This window comes from Alternaria metachromatica (genome assembly GCF_023757995.1).
Source record: "Alternaria metachromatica strain BMP 0045 chromosome Unknown scaffold_4, whole genome shotgun sequence".
Classification (NCBI taxonomy): domain Eukaryota; kingdom Fungi; phylum Ascomycota; class Dothideomycetes; order Pleosporales; family Pleosporaceae; genus Alternaria; species Alternaria metachromatica.
Genome location: NW_026055495.1, coordinates 536,793 through 558,307, shown reverse-complemented (window position 1 = coordinate 558,307; position 21,515 = coordinate 536,793). Strand labels below are relative to the sequence as shown.

Here is a 21,515-nt window from a genome sequence, read left to right as displayed (position 1 = left end):
TACTCATTCATATATTAGACACTCACTCCCATACGAGCAAGAAAACTAATAGGTGCAGGCAGGTCTAGTTGCCCTCTGTCGACTAGATTGATGTGATGTCATTCATTTCATTTATATCTAATGCGTGCTCTTTGATTATCGAGTCTTTTCGCTAAATAGACACAGCGCAGCTCAGCATATGGCGCTCTCTAACCCATCAACGGGGCCCAGTCCTTCTTTGCCTGCTCGGTGAAGAAAGGCTTGACGTAGATGCCCTTGCCAAGAGTGAATCCCTTGCTTCTCAATAGCATGTACATGGCGTTGAGGTGGAAGTAGCCTGAAAGTCCGTGTGAGCATACATTCTACATTTGACATGTAGTTCCATCGAGGGTAATACTAACTGTTGGGAATGACGAAGCTGTTATAGTATTCAGCCAAGTTAGACATAGTCATAGTCTTGCCCGCAACGGTTACATCGAAGCTCTTTCCAGCGCTCTCGTTGTAAGTCTTCTCGTCAACGGCGTCAAAGACAGCGGCAAACTGCTTGAAGAAGTTGATGACGTCGTCGAGGGACGAGAATGATGAGGGGTCCAGGTTAGGGGGTGCGGCCGATCCGTTGAGCTTCAGGGTGGTGAGGCCATCGAGTGGGAACTTGCCCACGAGGATGGGTTGCATGCGGAGGGGAAGCATGTCGCCGAGCTGGGCGTTGAGAAGGTCCTGGTCGGAGGGCAGCGAGCTGTTCTTTGCCTGCTCTTCCTTGGCTGCTGTGAGGAAGCCAACAGCGCTGTTGGCGATGCCCTTGAAGGTGGGCACGGTGGCCTGGTAGAAGGAGGTGGAAGCCATTTTGGTGAGTATGTATGTATGTCGAAGTGGGGGTATGTGTTAAAGTAAGAGTATATTCAGATAGATGTATGAGCGAAAATTTGTATAGATGTGTGAAGAAAAAGAAAAGGGCGATCGCCCGAGTTATCTATATACCTGGGTACTCGAGATTCTGGAATGTACCCCTCGATCCGCGCATAACACGTACGTCGGCCCATTGTTTGTCGTTAACCCCGTTCCGATAATCCTGTCTCAGACCCCGTAGACTGCATAGCGCCGTTGAACTGCCGAGTGTGTGGGCTCAGGGCTTCTAGTCTACTGCACCACTGTGGATACAGTAGGCATCGAGATATACATAGTCCTTTTGCAATGAATAAGGTCAGAACTCTCGGTCGGACATCGAGCGAACGAGGTCCGGGCTGAACGTAAGGGAAATCGAGTCTGAGGCTCAGACATGTAAGTGTGACGCACCTGCATGTATTCTGAGGTGGTGAGACCGGAGAGCGGGCCTTTCCGCACTGGTACTGCACAACATTGCCCCGCCTAGTCCAGTGCACAGACCACAAAATTTCTACGTTCGCCGCCGTAAACCTCGGCATGCACGTACAGGACGGACTACTTCACATCCGTCACGGTGATCGCTGACACATCCTTGGTGGATACTATTCCGCTCTCCAGTTTCACGTCTAGAAAATTAATCATCAAGCATGGCCAAGCGGAAACGTAGCGCGAATGCGCAACTGCAGGCTGCAAAGAAGCAGTACCCGAACAGCATTCCAAGTCCACCACAAGATGCGAATCCACTCGAGCCAGCAAGCGTACATTCGGTCATCTCATCTGAAGAGATCGAGGTCGCAATTGAGACATTACAAACGCTATCCGCACATCCACTACTGATCAAGTCAAAAGCGTGCAAAGACCTAAGGACCGCTGTATACGACTTCCGTCAAGCATGTACTACCGGCCTGAACTCAGCTGGTATGTCTAATATCATGTGTTCCAACATCGAAGACTAAGCGTAAGAATAGATGGCAGTAACCTCACTGCGCGAATATCAGGTGCGCTCACAGACGCCAAGTACACAGAAGCCCTCATCCTGTTGGCGGAGATGCGCATCAGGAAAGACACCCCAACACTAGGTGCTCTTTGTCGTTGGGTGCGTACTCTGGACGTAGTCTCCGGACTGTCGATTCATGTGCAGGTCCCTAGTCATACAGTGGTCGGTACAAATGCGCAAAACGACGAACTGATCGGGGTGCTGGATTCAATACTAAGAGTCACGGGTCCGACAGACACCACAGCCCACGGCATAGATATCGCATCAGGCATCTCATTACAAGACACCTGGGATCTACGAGGCACCAGCAAACCCACTCGCCAAGTTCGACAAAGCGTTGAAGACAAGAGCATCTTCAAATCGTGCTCTCCGGACCTCAAGGACCGTTTCCGCATTATTGAAACTACCGCCGGTCTGCAGCGCAAGCCACCAAATCTTCATCCCGCAATCCTCTACGCTTCCCAAGACGACGCCGTGCTGCTCGGCAAAGGACCCAAGACAGAATGCTTCAAGCACCCAATCGTACCCAACCTTCGACTGATCAAGGACGTACTTTCTCCAGAGGAATGCTCCTCCATCATCGCAGCCGGCGAAACTATAGAGTTCATACCCGATGCGCCGATGCGACCGCAAGGTGAAGACACTAGTGTGCTAGCCCACAACTTCTACTGGATCGTCGATCAAGCATTCCACGACAAGCTCTGGGAAAGAGTGAAAGCGTTTGTGCCGGACAGCGTGGCTGGTAAGAAAGTGCGCGGTATCAACCGACGCTTCAGAGTATACAGATACGTGCCTGGTGCTGAGTATCGTATGCACATTGGTTCGTAGATTCTGAACAAACCAAGGTGATCCATATGCTAACTCTGGCAGATGGCGCTTGGCCACCCTCAGGTATTGATCCCGTCACCGATGCTTACAAGTACGATGCGTCGCCAGCCGATGCGCGCCAGTCCTCTCTCTTCACCTTCCTCATCTACCTCAACGACGAGTTCAAGGGTGGTGAAACGACCTTCTTCGTTCCTAGTGTCAAGGAGGGTGTCATTAATGCTTACCCTGTAAAGCCTATCATGGGCAGTGTCGCGGTATTTCCACACGGCGAGGCGCAAGGAGCGCTACTTCACGAAGGCACGGGGGTTGTTGAGGGTGCGAAGTATGTTATCCGGACGGATGTTGAGTATGATGTCGACAGTACAGCCTGAGGAGCTGCGCTTCATGTTGTAGTCTAGCAGGGACGGCCGCGCAATTTGGCGTCATATCTGCAGAAACACATCACAATAAAATACCAGAAGGAGGATACAACTCATTTTCATGCAGCAGACAGATCCCATATCGTCATTTCCAATCATCCAGAACGTGCTATGTAGTCATGCTAACCCCCCAAGTCCCGACCCAATATCGTTTTCCCCCAAAAAAATGGACAAACCACATCATGTGTATAGAACATCGTCGCAAGAAAAGCCCTTGAACCTAGATACCATCAAACGCCTCCCTAGTAGAAAAGAACCCTAAAACCTAATAAGCAACACCACTAACCTTCCTCTGCGTCATCCCACTCCACCCACCGCCTCTCCCCTCCTCAGCGATCTTCCCACTAACATCCCTCCTGCGACCCGGGGTACCCAGATCCGACTCATCAAACTCATACGGGTTGATGTAATCGACACCGGAGCGGCTGACGACGCGCGGCGACTGGCCCTGTTTGGGTGTGTAGTTCGCCTCGCCCGTGCGCTTGATGCTCGTGTAACTCTTCTTGTGCAGCGTGAACGGCGAGCCGGCCACGTTGTTGTGCGTGGGGACGGGTGGAGGAGTGTTGACGGCGTATTGTTTTGTGGCGCTGGGGAAGTGGTTGGGTTGTTGGCGGAAGGAGCCTTTTGTGGGGGAGGGAGAGTTGGAGGCGCTGCGCACGCCTTCGGTCGCGGCTTGAAGGTTGCCGTAGTACCGCGATTTCGGGGTGCCAGAGCGGGAGTGCGAGCGGTCGAACGTCTTTTCGGTGGAGATGGAGGTTGTGGTCTTGGTGCGCTGGAGGCTGGGTGGGGGAGGGGAGGTGGCTTTGTAAGGGTCGTAGAAGGTGGCTGTGCCGGGGGGAGATGGCGGGTTTTGGCTGAGGGGGTTCATGCGTAGAGGTTCGGGTGCCTCGGGCTCTTCTTCGTCGTAGTCGGAGACGTCGTCGTAAGGCGAGACAGTGTTGTAGCCGTTGTTGGCGTTGGAGGGGAACATTGTCTGCTTGGGCGCTGGGTAGTGGTCGTGGTGCTCGTCTTCCTCGTCAGGATGCACGAACCAGTTGTCGTTCTTGAGACTTTGCTGGGAGTTGCGCTGGAGAGAGAGATCACCGGTCGCTTCTTGTTTGGAAGAGCGTGCGGTTCCGGGAGGAGTGTGGAAAGATTCCTTCGAGGAGGACGAGGTAACGTGGGATCCGGCACGAGAGTGACGTTTGATGTTCGCTTGTTGAGAGAGCATAGACTTGCGTTGGGCCAGTGTCTGGTCGTCTTCCTCGTCGTTGAGTAGGTCGTCACGGTGGTTGAGCTCTTTGCGGGACTGGTATGCGGAAGGAGGCTGAGAGTACATGGAGAAGCGCTCCCTGGATTGGCGAGCTGAAGCAGGTGTGTGAGGCGAATACGTGGTTTCCGAGTCTGTTCGCGTGTGCATGAATGCGACCTGGTTCTTGGTAGGGCTTGGAACATCGCTGTAGATGTAGGAAGGTGTCTTCGAATCGCGGCGATCTCCAGCAATGGTACTCTGGTCGCTGAATCTCTTCTCTTGGTCTGACGTGAGAGGCGTAATAGCTGAGATTGAAGAGTTCTTGTGCTTGTGCTTGGTCTTTCTGCGCGAAGTCAGGTTGTCCTCAAGCGGGTTCATGTCCGGTGGCAGCTTTGAGATCTTCCTGAAGAGGATAGCCAAGTACAGATCAATGGCGGTTGAGAGTACGTGGAGGCCGCCGGTAGCAATTGCGGTGATCCATGTTGTCAACAGGACTATGTTCGTCTCATTGTCTGTAGGAAACATGGTGCGCCACCGCCCAAGTGTTCCGGCATCCATATCGGAGTTGCGACGAGCCATGAGGACGGTGAAGACGTAGAACGGGATAAAGCCGGCGTCGGTAACGAGGGCAAAGAAGTGGTAGCTGGCGGAGCTTCCGGCTGGTCGCGTCTTGGGATTACGGACTAGATGGTATATCGCGTATAGACAAACGATGAGGTCCACACCAGGCTGCTTGTGTTAGTGACATGCTTCAGCATTGACTGAGTTGTACATACCGGTATCCTCAAGATGTAGCCTTCTGTATCTTGCGCTCCTCGAATGAAGATACCGCACAGCATGATGCCAATTGCGCCAAGCAGAGTGAGGATCTTCAGACTGAACTGGATCCATCGCGCAATGTCGATGAAGACTTTCGTCTTTGGGCTCATTTCCTTCGCGTGTGTGTTACCATACGGAAGGATGAGGTAGCTGTCCGGGTGCTTGTTGAAGTCGATGTAAGGACCTTCCTGCTTCTTCTTCGGTGGTGGAGGAGGCATGCGACTAGCCATGGTGACAGCCTTAGGGTTGAACGTCGACCGGGTGGGGTCGGTGTCAATCATGGAATCCCTCGACGCTGCGTACATATGGGGCTGCCAGCGGCCTGCCATTGTTGCGATTGAGAGCGAGAAGTAACGAAGGAAGGAAGTTCTGCTGCACACGACCGTCAAAACAGAAGGTGAGAGACGTCTTCTCGCTTATTAGCAAAGAGATGCAAATGCTGGTTGATAGCTGACATGGGCCCACGCGGGGACCTGGGGTGATATGTATGTAAATATGGGGTTGTCATGACAACAATCAATATCGACCAATGTAGATCCAGAACGGCTCATGACGTGAGGAAGCACGGATGGGACGGGTTTAGGCATTGACTAGTCGCAGCCACGAGCGGCTGAAACCTGTATTAGCCAGGAACATGTGGGGGCCCAATGAGTTGCAGCAGGGAATTGTGGTCAGGTTTGCTTTGTCGGTGGTTTGAGCGGCACGTTGGGCGGAGGAGAGGCCCAACAATACCATGACTATATCGAGGTAAACACGAAGCATTGAACGAGACTTGCTTTCGCTCGTCACGATTTGAGGGTAGATCTGATGGTTGCGCCGTTGACTGGGCCCAAGGATGGATGCCATTGACCTTGGGAGGGTCCTGTTTGGTGGACCTTAGTCATCTCGAAGTTCCTCGTGCGGCGATCGCCGCTATCAGATGCAAGGACCTTCACACCATGCACCTTGTCCGCCACCTACAGAGGACGCCCTATGTCTGCGCTAGCTGCACTCAACGCATATCAGGCGCGTCGCTTCCGATAATACGCGACCATGGTACCTTGAAGCATGCGAGAGCGATCAGCACGATACGATATCGGACAACAAAGCCGTCTCCATACAACAGCGCATCTGCAACACCAAGACCACTTCGCCATGCCTACAGCACGACTGCAAGCGCGCGCGGGCGCCTTCGCGTCGCAATCATCGGTTCGGGACCGGCAGGCTTCTACACGGCATACCGATTAATGAACAAGAACCAAGATGCCGTCGTGGACATGTACGAGCAACTTCCGGTGCCGTATGGGCTTGTCCGCTATGGCGTTGCGCCGGACCATCCAGAGGTCAAGAACTGCCAGGACACGTTCGAGGAGGTCGCGCAATCGCCACGCTTCAACTATATTGGCAATGTGAGGGTCGGACACGATATCGGATTGGCCAAGATGAAGCCCCACTACGACGCGATACTGTTCTCATACGGCGCAAGTGAAGATAGGCAGTTGGGAATTCCAGGCGAAGATTTGCCGGGTGTATACTCGGCAAGGTCTTTTGTAGGATGGTACAATGCGCTGCCGCAATTTCAAAGCCTGGAACCCAATCTCCAAGCTGGCGAACAGGCAGTCGTCATAGGGCAGGGAAATGTGGCGCTGGATGTTGCGCGCATATTGCTCAGCCCTGTCGACAATCTACGGCATACCGACATCTCGGAGCAGGCTATTCAGACGCTGTCCAAGAGCCGGGTGCGATCTGTGAGGGTCGTTGGCCGGCGCGGGCCAATACAGGTACGTCTTACTATTCGCATGCATTGATATATCGCTTACTGGAAGCCAGGCTGCCTTCACTGTCAAAGAGGCTCGCGAGCTCATGAACGTCCCCTCCGTCGCCTTCGAACCAATCGACCGCTCCCTCTACCCACCCGAGATCAAGAAGCTCCCCCGAGTACAAAAGCGGATAGCTGAAGTCCTTCTCAAAGGTAGCAAGGCTACTAAAGAGGAAGCGTCTCGGTCATGGGCCCTTGACTTCATGCAAGCGCCCAAGTCGATGCGCGCAGACGCTGGTCACCTCTCTTCAATCGCCTTTACAAAGCAACAATTTGTCCCCGACGCCGATCCTTTCGACCAACGAGCCCGCGTCACACCCACAAACGAAGAGACATCGCTGGAGGCTTCGCTGGCTTTTAGATCCGTAGGATACAAATCGACCGGTCTACCTGGCCTTTCCGACATCGGCGTACCCTTCGACGAGAAGCTCGGCATAATACCCAATGACATGCACGGGCGTGTCATCACACCATCGGCAGGGCCTGGCAGCTTGACAGCTGGTCACGTCCATGGGTTATACTGTGCAGGTTGGGTCAAGCGTGGACCGACCGGCGTCATCGCTAGTACCATGCAAGACGCTTTTGCATCTGCAGACATTATTGCGCAGGACTGGGAGGCCGATGTACCGTTTTTGAACGACACCAGCGGCGACAACAGAAGCACGGGTCTCGGCTGGGATGGCCTCAAAGACAATGTTACTAGTACAAGACCGCTGAGTTGGTCGGACTGGAAGAAGATCGATGAGGCTGAACGAGCTAGAGGCAAGAGCAAAGGGAAGGAGAGGGAGAAGTTTCAGAGTGTGGAGGAGATGCTCAAAGTTTTGGATGCATGAAGACATGTTTTAAGAATTTTTAGACACAATATATGCATGGCGTATTGATCCACTATGTGCGTCTCTCCCGCCGGACATGTAGGTGAAGTTGGCAGCCTTTTGAAGTGTGCTTGTCGTACATGTTCTTTCTTTTTATTCCTCAAAGACTTTAACATAGAACCTGTATCATCATATTCTAGTTTTGTCACGATATGTAAACAGGCGGCGCAAGTCTTGCTCTTAACATTTGGCACATCAGCACCAGTGACGCGTTTCAAACACGAGCACATTATTTGCATGGACGGTGCACACAGCCAGACGCAAATCATGAGTTCCTAGCTTATTGGTTTGAGAGAGCAGAAACTCGCACATTCGCCAGTTCCTTCAATTTTTTGGAAATTTGTGCCAGAGATTGGTGTGCAGAAGTCATCTCCAGGCATCGTTGAAAGTTTATATAGCTCGACATGCCCACTAATGAGGCCGAGAATGTACGAACTGAAAAGATGCATCGCGACGTGCTGTCGCAAGGTGCTCTTCTCATTTACCGGACCTGAGTTGTTTTGCGTTTCTTCCGCACAAGTCATGATGGATGGGGGCTCCTCTTTTGGAAACACAGCTCAGGAAAAGACATGTCTCGGTTTCACTTTATGTTTTAGTTTCTTGAGATCGCGCGGTGTGTTGAAGAGGAGAAGATGTCTGCAAGGCCGAGCCGGTTTTATACACTCTTGCAGGAGCCAGCAGCATGTACGCGCTGTATGATCTTTTTGGAGTATAGAATGTAACCGATGCGAGTCGAATACTCGAGGCCCACCAACATATAAAAGACTTCATTTGGTTTTTGGTTTCCGACATGCGTTCCGTATATTCTCTTTTGAGAGGCAGCGCCGCAAAGCATCCGTTGGTTTGATAAAAGTTTTGGAAGAGCAGAGGTCGGGGGAGTCGTCATGGAAGAATACGAATCTGATTTTGGAGCAGGGCGGAGGCAGCGACCGACATCATTTGGAATATCTTTCTTTTGAAGTGTCGACAAAGAGTGTAATATCCCGGGGTTGGATGTTGGGAGACGACCACATCAAGTAACCATGTAAGAAGTTTTTCGAGCTCAGTCTCATGAGTCACTCAACAAGAATTTTTGGAAGCAGACAGGAAGGCCGCAGACATAATACGGTACAAATTTGTTTTTGGAAATCTTCCAGGAGACTTTGAGTAATGAGTAATGACCACAGAGTACGAAAGACAGGTTTATATACTCGGCTGACGGCCGACAGCGGCGTCGCGGGAACTACCGGGTCTCCGTTTGTGTCCTTGAGTGATCTATCACATGAGCCACGATCATTCGCATCGCCATCGAGCTTGATCACTACGCGCATAGTCTCTCAGAATGTACTTCAATCGGATCTATTCGTATCTCTATCATACACCGTGGTATACATGCACTTTATCTAACCTCTGAAGTACCCTTCCCTATCGGTTCCCAAAGCCCATAAAGCTATCTCTGACCGGCACATTCCCATCTATCGGCCTACTATATCTACTGCTAACAGTCTTCTGAGTCCTCGTCGTCATGTACAAACTCGCCGGCATTGGTGGAGGCCATAGGTCCTGGACGGTGACGCCAGTCATCCTCGGGCCGCTAGCGGCTGCCATTGGGGGCCGGGGAGACAGCAAAGGGTCAAACACACCCGAAGACGGACGGCGTTCTCCATATGTAGTCGACCTGTTGTAGAACTCTTCATCGCCATAGTTCATACTCTGGACAGGGTATGTGTAGCCTCCAGTCTTGGGGTTGTAGATGCCGCGCTCTTGGTAATTGATCCGCTCCTCGGGTGAGAGGAAATTGTCGTCTTGTGCTTCTGCTTCATTGATGCTTCCTTCTTTCCTGAAGTTGAATGGAGTGCTGATGCCGTTGTCTTCGGCGCCTTTGAGCTCTTCGGTCTTTCGTTGTGTGAGTTTGGGTTTGGTGGTGATCAATCTGGAAACCGATAGTGGGTCTTTCCTATCGAAACCGAATGTTGCCATCGTGTCGCTTCGTTTGAGACCACTAGACCCAACAGTCGTTGTTCGAGTTATGCCAGCCGCCTCTTTCTTGGCAATGTGTTGTTCTAACCAGGCTCGGATACCAACTAATGCCGTGGCACTGATTTGTATCATCAAGACTATACTCACGAGACCAGAAACGCTCGCTGAGGTCAGCACCGCGTCAGCGACGCAAAGTGATATGGCACGCAGTGTGGCGAAACCCTGCAAGAAGGCGAATTGGCCCAGCCCCAATAGTAGCTGGGTACTGATACCACTGATGAGGTAGATGCGTTGCGGTGTCTTCGCAACCGCGATAGGGCCTTTAATGCCGGCGAATGCTGCGGGTGAGGGATGTGGAATCTCTGTACGAAGACGAACGATGGAGAATCCCACTGCTGGGAAAAGGAATATGAGACAAATGAGGCCCATGATGCCATGTGTCTCGCGGAAATGACGAGAGCTTCCCATACCGACCATGCCTAGGACTATACCAGTGATGCCTAGAATGGCGAACGTGATCAAAAAGCCCATACGCCATTTTCTGTTCTTGGCTTCATCCACTGGGAAGCCTGTCAGGACAGAGAACCGCCAGACTACGCCTAGGACAAGGTATAATGGAAGGAAGGTAAGAAAAGCAAGACCGGCGAACAGGATGTGTAGTCCGGTGATGACTGCGAATGGGACCAGCGCTAGGCCATTGATCTTCACACTCTGGCTTTCGATGACAATCTCGAACATGTTTCCTTCTGATGAAACTGTAATAGGTCCTCGAGGCAGTGCTTGCAATACCGTTGGGTCGAGAGTCTGACCGAGTTGGCCCATCGCTTTGCTCATCATAGTAGCGTTCGCTTTGGCTGCAGCCATGGCACCGAAAGCTGCTGACGCGATGCCGCCGATTCCCTGGCATGTGAGAGTATCGACCAATTTCTGTGCACCCTTCTGCGCTGTAGCGGGGTCGATAGCTATAGGGAACTGGCTAACTCCGACTTCAGATTGGCGGGCGGAGATCGGACTAGATGCTACTGCGATGTGTCAGTATATGTACCAACTCAGCCGGTAGCATTTTCTTACCTACACTGGAATCCTCGTGTAACTCTTCGACAATGCTTCTACGTGACGGAAGAGCCACATCGGACTTTGACATGCCCTGAGTGAGGTTTCTGACGATCTCCGCAACCAGTATCGTCGCTTTGCCTGTAAGCCCTCGCGCAAAGCCAACAGCCGAGCCGTTTAGCGTATCGTTGAACTGTGTCGGTGCCAAAACTGGCACATTGTCGTAGGCAGTATCCGGAAGATCGCCAGTGATCAAATTCTTGACCCCTCCGACAGAATACATCGCGCTCACAACGCCTTCGATGGTGCCCCTGGCGAAGCCTTCCGCTGCCTTGGCGCCGTCGAGACCCTGTAATGCTTGAGGTGGGTTGTTTGCGATGAATGACTTTGCTTGCTGGATAGCGGTACCATTGATGAGAAGGTTGGAGAACAAGTTTTGCGTAAAGCCTTCCGCAGCCAAAGCCGTTTGTTCGTTGTCGCTGTCAATATTACTAGCGATCATTGGCGGAGCATCCACTGCTTTGAAGTTCAATCCGATGGCAATCCCCATGCCTATACCCGCACCAGCTCCCGCAACCATAGGCCGGAGCATGGCCTGGAGCTCGGTCATGTTGGGGAAGGCTGTCATGGACGAAATGTCGAGGTTTGAGAAATTGCTGCCCTGAATGAATGACTGGCTAAGGCCTCTGGCGAAATGCTTGACAGTCCTCGGAAAGTCTATCGTGTCTGCTGTAGGACCCACGGATTGTCGCTTCTGATTTTCAGATCCTGGTGGCTCCGATGCTGCCAAGCCTAAGCCGTTTCTTGCGCCTTCTCCTAGGCCCAGCCCTGCTGCTGCCGCGATCTTGGGAAGATTCTGCATAAAGCTCGAGACACCGGAACTGTTTCCCAAACTCTTGATAGTGGCTCGAAGATCAATATTGGATACAATCGGCATTGCAACCCCAAGACCAAAATTTCCAGCTAGACCTTCAATGCTCGAATCAGACGAAGGCGCGAAACGTTGCTCTGTCAGACCGAACCCTACTGCAGTCGCGTTTCCAATGCCAGATGCCAGGGCAAAGGCCGCAGGAGCGAGAGAGAAATTGTTGCCATCGAAAGAAGGGGTGATTTGCCTCGATAGGCCGTTTCCAAGTTGCTGAGCGACGAGGTTCGCACCACTTGCTGAAGCGTTGTAGGCGGTGGCGATACTCGAAGCTATCGCGTTGGCTTCCTCCATGTCGGTCAGGTTGAGAGCAGTCGTTGTACCCATGCTGCTAATGGTTAGTTTGTTCGTTGTGGTGGGCGCCTACGTACCCTAAACCTATACCCAGAAACAAAGCAGGTGTACCAAGGGAGCCCGTCATCAAGTCCCCTAGGCTGCCCAGTACACCGGCCAAACCACCTGTCAGATTGAACCCGCCTATACCACCAGCACCCGTCAAATCTCGGAAAGTACTACTGATGTCATCCTGCAAGTCCCTCCTCTTCAGTTCTGACCCCTCTTTCGACCGAACGTGCTTGATACCGTCCGTGAGATTGGCGCCAAAGTTCTGGAGACTTTCCGAACGAAGCCTCTCACCAAGATCACTGGAAGATAGTGCGATAGCTTCTGTGAGCGATAATAGCGCACTACGCAGCCTTACGTCTTGGTTGAGCGCATCGATGGTCTGTGTAGAGAAGATTGCTGTGAGGCTGTCTGGGTAATGTTCGCTCGCGAATGATCCCCGTGAGCCGAACCAAAAGGCAGCCGATGAGTAAAGCAAAAAGAAGGTCGTAAAGCATGCCAGTAGGTGCCAGACCGGCCTTTCAGAAGCAAACGCAAACATTATTATAAGGAAGTAGTGGGGTATCTCAAATACATGTGCAAGAAGAAACCAGAAGGCGAATGTGTCAATGGCGGTGGCCTGCCACAACACTCACTCAGGAACCAAGAGTAGGCGCCCGGCCAAGAGCCATAGCGATACTATATGTCGAGCAGAGTGGACATGGTGATGCTGTCCGGGGTGCCGTTCTTGAAACATCCTAGACGTAGAACTAGAAACGCTAGAAACATTAGAAACATGCCCACTTCATGTCGTACGTGCAGCATATCAAAGAGGCGCATTATGCGCTGGGGCCTTTTACTCCGTAATGCTGACACTTGCGCGAGGATCGCATTGCTGTGGATGGAGGACTGCTCGCAGTGGAGGAGTCTTATTGTAGGACAGGTCAGAGAAATATTTCTCCAAATCGAAGCCAGCTAGCCGCTCGCATGATCGCAAACCCCAATTGTGACCGAGACCTTCTCTCGACGTCGCACAGGGTGCTGAAGGAGCAATAAAACAGCATTGCAGAGGGCTTTACCTCCTTGCTGGGCTGTCCTAGTGGATGTGATCATCCCGCGACCGGCCCGTTCGGTAATGCGACGATCTTGAAACATGAGACATTGGCCAATGACCATGGACAACATTGGAGCTGTGTGATGAGCATTTTAATCGGCCAGTCAAGGTGCGAACAGTGCTTGTAATGCTGGCGAATGGTAGTTGTCCAAGGACAAGAAGCGCGTGCCACCGAACATTGCGGTCCAGGATACCTTCGCGAGCTCCGATGCTGAGGCTGTGTCTGTGGGTTAGCGACTGTGGAGCATGTGAAGTACCAGATTTGCATTCATGGCACGCGCGACAAATTTGCGTTCTCTGTGACACGTGCAGACAGCTCTCCTGGAGCCGCAGGTGCTTGACAGTTCCCAGGTCGTGTTACTCAGGCTGAGTAAGGTTTGATAACATTAGTGTCCATCGCATCCGAACTTTTAGGTTGAACGAAGCTGATACGATTGCGATGTTAGGTTCGTTGTGCAATGGCGGAGAGTGGTCATGGATAAATCGACGGAACGGGTGAAGATGGAAGGAACAGACGCGTCACGCGTCGCGTGTTGAGCAGAAGCTGACTAAGCGCGCGTCGGCTGATCTGGGCCGAGACGCGCGTGTTTTCCCACGTTCTGCTTCCCTTCCACAACACGAAACAGACAGCCACCTCTATTGCCCAGAGATGCAGTACACCTGCGATCTACCACACGCGACGACGGAGAGCAAGGACTTCGCCTACTCTACCCCGGCTTGGTGAAGATGATGCAGAGATGCCGTGGGATGGCGTGTATCTGGAAACTTGGGGTACAACAAGAGACGACGCACTGGGCTTTGAATTTTCCTTAATATACTGTGGTGTCCACGCTCCTTGATATGCTCAAATGACTTCCCGTAATGACTCTTGGAATCTCCCAAACCCCATTGTAAGATACGAGACGATCTCATATTGCCACAGCATCTACATCACCATCTTACTCTGATATAATTTACCCCGCATGATACAGCGCACTCATACACTTACCCGACCCAAAACCATGAGCCACCTCCGGGTCATGATCTACTGAATCTGCATCATCCCATTCCCCATCCTCCTCCTCCTCCTCCTCCTCCCCATCACCAATAACAAACATATTCTGCAGCTTCTCCAACTGCTCCATATGATTCGCAGACATCCGCTTCCTTTCTTGAGCAGCACTTTCACGCATAACAAGCGAGTCTTGACGCTCGATAGGAGTCCACAACACCTTTTCTGGAACCCCGTCGTCCGTTCCACGTTCCAAGTCCGCGGACTTCGTACCTGCAGGTAAGGCAATGGCTATGGCTACACGGTTTATAATGTCTAGTCCTGAAGGAAGAGGACGATGGTGGGGTGGTATGACTAGGTTACCGATGGTTTCGAAGTGGCTGAGGAGGGAGAAGCGACGGTCGGGTATGGCGAGACGTTGGGATTCTACGTCGTCGGTCGTGAAAGCTGGGTTGGAACGAGGAGACTTGCGTCGCGAGAAAGTGTAAAGTCGGACCGGATGGACGAAGATAAGAATTAGGAAGATGGTTAGCAAGACCGCGCCTGCGCAGCTAGCGACTATGGCACCGACTTGGTCGTGGGTTAACGCCATGAGTGTTGGCCGGGCTTGAGTTTGTGAAACTGATAGTTTGAAGGGTTTTTGTGAGCTGAGATGAAGCATTGAGACAGGAACTATCTTGATAAGCTGGAGCGACTGTGTGCTGAACGTCCGGACATGTAGTCGCACAATGCTTGAATCTTGGTCACATTGCGGGCCCGGGGATATCTGATAGCAGGATGTCCGCTAGCCGGTTCGAGCAACCGACCTCCTGTAATGAGTTGCGATTGGTATGTCTGTGTCTAACGTGAGGACGGGTCGTCGAGCGCGTTGCAGACTCCGTTCGATCTCCTGTTGGCGTTCTTTATTGGCCTTTCTCCGACGTCGATGTCGAAAGTAGCTTATAATTCCGACGACAATGGCTAAGATAGTTGCAGAGCCTAATATGGAAACTATAATAATGATCGTTTGGTTGGAGATGCCTTGGGGTTGCAGCTCCTCGACTGAGGCTTCAGCGGATGCATCAGCCAAATCGGCTTCTTGGATATGTGAGGTGAAACTTGATGTAGCCATCTTTTGGTAAAGCAGATGACATTTGAAATTGTAATGATGGCCTTCAAGAGTAGAGCAACATTCTATAATAAACGAGAGTATGGCCGAGTATTATCTTTGTTGAAAGAAGTTGCAGGAGACAAAGCCGTCAGTGTGCTTCGCCCAGTTGTACCACCGCAGATCACATTGCATACAAAGAAGATGTTCAAAACGTACTAATGACAAGACATCATGATGAGAAGTGATGGCGTATTGCATCGATACATACTTAAAGTCCTACCTTGTCTTTGAATTTCTCTCACTGCGTTTGTCGAGCTTTCTTCTGCTCTTCGGCAATCCGATTCCAGTGCTCCCTGTAATTTTGAATGAACACTCTCGGCTTCCATTCTTTTCGCATCTCCTTGCAACGCTCTTCCTCAAGGAGACTTTTCTCGGCATTGTAACGCTGGAACCATCCTCGATGAGTGAGGCGGTCGTGAGGCTGAGGCGAGCTAGTGGCAGAAGAGACTGCAGACTTCCACCACGTGCGCAAAGCTTGGAGATAGTGCTGGAAAGATGTCTTGCGGGGCGGTGTGTTAGTTAGCGAAAGTATCGATTTCTTGGAACGACCGAAGAAGGTTCGTTTTAGCTTTCGTGAAAGCAGGAATGCAATGCCGAGAATCACGGCAACGGTAATCGGAATAATAGTCAAGGACTTGCGGTCGATCTTCCAAACATTTCGCGTCGACATGATACGCGCTTCAGTCTCGGTAGATTGTGAACCTGGAGTGAGGCTGAGATATTGGGTGATGTACTCTCTAGAATGAAATTGCGGTGAGCGATTCCATGATAAGGTCGAGACAAAGAGGAAGTCGTGCATGGACAAAGCGATCCAATCAGTATCTAGACGCTAGTCAGTTTACAATGGTTGGGCGGTAGAGACCTATGCGCAAAAACAATGATCGAGAACGAGTGGACAAGACTATTCACGATGTTTTCCCGTCGTATGGCAGCGGTCTGAGGCGTGGTGTGATGGATGCAAGTAGCGGTGGCGAGCGCGTGATGGTGAGCCAACCAACGACGTCATGAATTCTTCCATATCATCAAGGCCTCTGCCGCCCGATCCCGCAACCTTCATCGCTTCTTCCACCTTTACTTTTGACCGGTCGCATCAGTATCATGTCTGGTAACGCCTCGGAAACCGCGGTGGAGAAGTACCGTTACGAAATCCTCTTCGGCGCCTGGCTGGCCGTTACGGGCGCGACTTTTCTCCGCATCAAGCGTCAGCCCTACTCGACCCGTCTGAAGATCGAGCAGTACGAGAGCATCTTCAAGGGCACATCGCTCAGTGCCGTGCTTATCGGAATTGGAATTACACCTGCGCGGACCACAGCAAGGCGATTCAGCGGAAATTGAGCAGAGAGGCTCGCTGTCGATGCTCCGCAGAGAACGGGTGGAGAAGTCGCGTCTGGTTGACCTTGGCACTTCCCCGCAACTTTCACATGCGAACGTCCGTCATCGTTCTTTCCTTCTCCACCACGGGTCGCCATCATGTTCCTTCGACTGGGCTCATCCAGCCTTGAGCTCAGCCTGTGGAACCCCGTCTATGCCGTCACGCCCTTCATCCTGCTCTCCGTCTCAATCCCGCTCGCCTTCTTCGCCGTCGTCACCACCTCAATCGCCGTATCGCTTCTCTCCTTTCGCGCATTAACCGTATATTGCCGTCTCGCCATTGCGATTATAGGCGCATGGCTGTCCCCAACGGTTTCGAAGCCAGTCCCGCTTCGTGCTCATCTTATACCTTCGTCCGCCCGACACTCCCCGACTGGGCAGCGCCATCGCCGCACAAGCACAGCTAGCACGACATCTTCGCAAGATGCAGCTCTACACTCGGCGCATACGTCGCGTCTCCTGAAACATAAGAACAACTCTCTTACGGCGCTCATTGGTACAAGCGAATTGACGCGTGACTTTGAAGGCGTGGGAGGGTGGAGAGTGCCTGGTGACGATGACGAGGAGGCGCTGTGGATGGGCATCAACTCACGGCTCCAATTGCCTGCCGAGACGCCTACCCGGAGGCATGCGCGGAGTTTGACAGGCGGCGCAAGCCCGGGCCAGAGGTGGAGTGCTGGGTCAGAAGCGTTTCGCATGAGCCCGGTGCAGAGCAGGGCAAGGACCCCAGTACGCTCTGCCGTCGAGGACGGATCTGGCTACTTCCCTGTGCAGCCCACCTCAAATAGCCGGCGTGGTAGCGCCGGCTCCGAATCCGCCAAACAACACAACAGAAGGAAAAGCGGTAGTGGTAGCAGCATGTCAAGTACTGCCTCCGGTCTGGCTATCACGATGAAGGAGGCTGGCAAATGAACTATCTCCACGGAATGCGCCTCTGTCCTGAAGCCTACTTCATCTCGACTCTGCAAGAACAGCAGAGTTCGATTCCTCGATTCACCTAGACTACAAATCATGCCGCGCTGAATATGATAACGGCCTTAGATACCCCGAAAGCGACTGACGCATCATCTCACACGAGCGTGGGTCTACGAAACCGAACCACCCCATTCGCCGAAGAGTCCATCGTGACGCTTCCTCGATACAAAGAACCGCAGTCACACACTTCAGTTGGCGTGTTATCCGATCTGGAGATTATAACGAATACACGATTGCAAGTAGCCGCCTGTGGAGGGGAGAACGAAACTACGTGCTGTATACGTCGATGCGGACGATGTACAGCTAGCCGTCTCAAGAGTAGCGAACACTTCCTTGCTAGAACCCAGCATCTTTATCCTCAAGGTTTTGTAGCTATGTAGGTTCTAAACTCGCGGCAAGATATTCCCTTTCAGACTAAAAGTCTTTCTCAAGTCCTTTCAATCAGGCCTCAAGATCAGTGAGAAGGATTTGAAGGATGCCCTTGGCATGCAGCTTCCTACATGGGTTTGCAGAAATGACAAATTACTTTTCATATACGGACAACGCCCCACATGCGTATCGCAGTGATCGTCGAGTATGATACTGCCAGCATTCTCAAAGGCTAAAATGAAGTCGTACGACATCTGGTCAGGACCCGAGGGAGTGACTCCCGGGCCCCGCAGCCATCACACCGATATTGGCTGTTTACTCAACAACATGTGATCGTGGATCAGATGTGAGAGACGGCAGACAAAGACGGACAGCAAGTATCTGAAGTTTACATTTTATTAGTGTTCGCGCCGTTTAAATTCCGGACATCCCATTATCCTCATCTTCATTTCTAACACCACCTCCCATAACCACAAACATGCGGCCAACCTTCCTCCCCATCCTCCTCCTCGCCCACCATGTCTCAGCCCAACCCCCCTTCTTCAACATAACCATCCCCCCGATGCTCCGCTTCCAATGCTCGCAACTCGTCGTCGAGCGCCTCGACCCCCTCGTCTTCCCCTCCCTCATCCCCTCCCCCCACCTCCACCAAATCGTCGGCGGAAACTCCTTCACAGCCTCCATGCCGCAGTCCCACGACCTCGTCACCGCCTCAACATGCACAAGCTGCACGTTCTCAGAAGACTTCTCAAACTACTGGACCGCCGTCTTGTACTTCCGCGCTCGCAATGGCACGTATAAAAGGGTGCCGCAGTCTGTTAGTGAGGGGCTGAAGGGCGCGGCGGGGATCACGGTGTATTATACGCCTGATACGAAGAATCAGACCGGCGTTACGGCTTTTCGACCGGGGTTTCGCATGGTGGTTGGGGATGCGCTGGCGACGGAGAAAACGGACGCACGTAAAGTTTGTTATAGGTGTATGCCGGAGACGGGGGATAATATGCATCTCAACTGCGCGGCGCCGGATGCGCAGACACTTCCTACGGGTTTCTGTCCTGGTGGTATTCGCTCTGTTATCACTTTTCCGACTTGCTGGGATGGCGTTAACCTGGATTCTCCCGATCATCAAAGTCATGTGGCGTATGCGGATGGGGCGGGGGAAACCGACGTTGGGCCTACGGGGACGTGTCCTGAGTCACATCCGGTGGCTATACCGCAGGTCATGTATGAGGTTATGTGGGATACGAGGGCGTTCAACGATGCGGAGTTGTGGCCGGAGGATGGGAGTCAGCCTTTTGTGCTTAGTACGGGTGATAGGTGAGTTCATGTTTCTGCTCCTCGAACGTCAATCAAATCTAACGGGTTGTCAATACAGCGACGGGTTCTCGCAGCATGGAGACTACGTATTTGGCTGGAAAGACGACTCACTCCAGCGTGCTATGAATGCGCGCTGTATAGGAGATAAGTGTTCGGTGCTGGACTATCAGACTACTGAGGAGGCGATGAAGTGTACTATTCCGCGGACTGTTGATGAGGAGGTTGATGGTTGTAAGTTATGCCGTATTGTTTTACGAATTCTGTTCGACTAACCACTCGATCCAGGGTTGGCTGAACTTCCTGGAGGCCTTATGAAGGTTTGACGAACGGGGAGAGTGCGTCTTTCGATGGAGGAGAACAACTCCATTAACGCATTTCCGACACCCGGGTTGGCTAGAGTTCGTGTCGCATTGTTGGAATACTATCAAAGCTGCAGTATACGTCGTCTTCGTCACGACTCACTTATTAAGACTCAAATGTATTCATGCGACACGTAAGGTTTAAAATCCCGTAATGTAAGCTATTCAGCGCATCCATCTCAGCGCTAGCAAGTCTGACTCACTCAACTGCGTCGCAATGATAATCTGCAATTTTCAATGCTCGTATCAGCCACTGCAGGAACCCGCCGCGAATCCTCTCCCCACCGATCAACGCTATGCTTGCATTCACCTTCGTTTCCTTACAGCGCGTCACAAAGACGACGTTGTGATAATCGAATAATGCCAAGCAATAACACTCCCGCTTCTGTCCAAATGATAACATGGCTTCCAGAAGGGGCTTCGCCGTGCGCACGATACCTTCGCCATTTGTGAACGTAAGGTCCGGCTTCCTGAGACCCCAATCGCCGGGTACGATTGTGCCGGCAGGAGCAAACTGAACTATACCAACGAGCTCCTTCGCGTTGCGTTTGCCGGTCTTACGCACATACCAGGTGATGGCGTCGGGAACAATATCGTAGCTGTGTTTGAGGGCCGGAGAGTGGTCCTTACCGGCAATGACCAGAAAGTCGATCAAAGTGAGTTGTGAGGATTTGAGGACGCCTTCCGGTGTGGCGATTGCGGAATCGTCGACAGTATGGAGTGGGCTGTCTCCCACTTTGACGAGCTTGCCATCAGGGGTTGTGTAGATTTTGAATGCACAGCCACCGTACTGGGCGCCGAACGTGAGTAGCGCGCTGCTTACCTCGCTATTGTCGACATGTTTGTCATGTAGGAAACATTGCGGCGGAGGCTCCAGAGCCGCGGCCTCCAGATTCGAGTCCTCAAGCGCGTATCCCGCAAGCGGTTTCAACATCTGCACGTTTGTGTTTCGGATCGCCTCTCCTAGCCACATAATGAGCTTGTAGCGAATTTCATCTGACCATCCCACGAATACGGTGACACCTGACTGGGGTTTATCGCTGAATACGAACAAAATCAGATGCACACCGTCGTAGAAGCCAATCCGATCACATCCGAATTTCAGACGAATGTTGGCGGCTGCCGTCCCAAGGGTGTTAGTCCGTTCTTGGTGTCTTGAAACGTGGGCAATGCTGTCGCCGTCGTCGTCCTTTTTTACGATATCAAGACTTGAGTCGTTGGGCCATCGAATGACAATAGCGATGGGATCAAGTACATCATCCGCTTTGATGCACCAGGCCATTGTATAGGGTTGGCCAGCGTATAATTTCGAGAAGTGGATGCGATCGCCGTAGTACCGTTTGATGATGTCGTTGGGAATATCTACGAGTTCCGTCAAGGTGAAACCAAGGTCGGGGATGCTGTTCACGTCGCGGAGATGGGGATGATATACGATATCGGTGTCGTCAGAATTGGATGGGTGTCCTTCGCGAGTTTCGACCTGGTTGGCGTCGCTGGTTGATGTTGATGGCGTACTCGGCTTTGTCTCAGCTCCCGGGTAAGTGTCCGCACTTTGTGTTGATGGTGTAACTCCGACAAGCGTCTCTGTGGACGAGTCCGAATCGGAAGCGAGGGTCTTAGCGAGCTCATCCACTTCAGCCCTCAGAGAGCGCAATTTCTCTGTGATGGAGCATGATGAAGCCTCAGGTGGATTTGAAGACATGATGTCGACTGCGATGACAGAAAGTCGGAGGTGGTGAGAGAAGGCAGGGTGAGGGTCGGTTTGTTGACACCTAAATGAAACTAG

At 52.2% G+C, this 21,515-nt stretch overlaps 7 protein-coding genes across 7 annotated transcripts; 3 read left to right on the top strand and 4 right to left on the bottom strand.

Annotated features, from left to right (window-relative positions):
* Window positions 1-188: 188 nt before the first annotated feature.
* Window positions 189-822, bottom strand: J4E83_002547 (uncharacterized protein; the record flags this gene model as incomplete). The annotated part of the gene is made up of 2 exons (XM_049329492.1): window positions 189-316; window positions 381-822. The coding sequence occupies 2 exons, from the start codon at window positions 820-822 to the stop codon at window positions 189-191; spliced, it is 570 nt and encodes a 189-aa protein (XP_049191171.1).
* Window positions 823-1,508: 686 nt separating this feature from the next.
* On the top strand, window positions 1,509-3,057 carry J4E83_002546 (uncharacterized protein; the record flags this gene model as incomplete). Its single annotated transcript, XM_049329491.1, has 3 exons — window positions 1,509-1,779; window positions 1,830-2,678; window positions 2,729-3,057. The coding sequence occupies 3 exons, from the start codon at window positions 1,509-1,511 to the stop codon at window positions 3,055-3,057; spliced, it is 1,449 nt and encodes a 482-aa protein (XP_049191170.1).
* Window positions 3,058-3,370: 313 nt separating this feature from the next.
* J4E83_002545 (uncharacterized protein) lies at window positions 3,371-5,484 on the bottom strand (the record flags this gene model as incomplete). Its single annotated transcript, XM_049329490.1, has 2 exons — window positions 3,371-5,065; window positions 5,113-5,484. The coding sequence occupies 2 exons, from the start codon at window positions 5,482-5,484 to the stop codon at window positions 3,371-3,373; spliced, it is 2,067 nt and encodes a 688-aa protein (XP_049191169.1).
* Window positions 5,485-6,093: 609 nt separating this feature from the next.
* Window positions 6,094-7,786, top strand: J4E83_002544 (uncharacterized protein; the record flags this gene model as incomplete). The annotated part of the gene is made up of 2 exons (XM_049329489.1): window positions 6,094-6,915; window positions 6,965-7,786. The coding sequence occupies 2 exons, from the start codon at window positions 6,094-6,096 to the stop codon at window positions 7,784-7,786; spliced, it is 1,644 nt and encodes a 547-aa protein (XP_049191168.1).
* Window positions 7,787-9,229: 1,443 nt separating this feature from the next.
* Window positions 9,230-12,089, bottom strand: J4E83_002543 (uncharacterized protein; the record flags this gene model as incomplete). The annotated part of the gene is made up of 2 exons (XM_049329488.1): window positions 9,230-10,806; window positions 10,856-12,089. The coding sequence occupies 2 exons, from the start codon at window positions 12,087-12,089 to the stop codon at window positions 9,230-9,232; spliced, it is 2,811 nt and encodes a 936-aa protein (XP_049191167.1).
* A 4,719-nt stretch (window positions 12,090-16,808) lies between these two features.
* Window positions 16,809-17,621, top strand: J4E83_002542 (uncharacterized protein; the record flags this gene model as incomplete). The annotated part of the gene is made up of 1 exon (XM_049329487.1): window positions 16,809-17,621. One exon carries the CDS (start codon window positions 16,809-16,811, stop codon window positions 17,619-17,621), a length of 813 nt encoding a protein of 270 aa, XP_049191166.1.
* A 2,017-nt stretch (window positions 17,622-19,638) lies between these two features.
* On the bottom strand, window positions 19,639-21,431 carry J4E83_002541 (uncharacterized protein; the record flags this gene model as incomplete). The annotated part of the gene is made up of 2 exons (XM_049329486.1): window positions 19,639-19,791; window positions 20,163-21,431. The coding sequence occupies 2 exons, from the start codon at window positions 21,429-21,431 to the stop codon at window positions 19,639-19,641; spliced, it is 1,422 nt and encodes a 473-aa protein (XP_049191165.1).
* Between the last annotated feature and the right edge of the window lie 84 nt (window positions 21,432-21,515).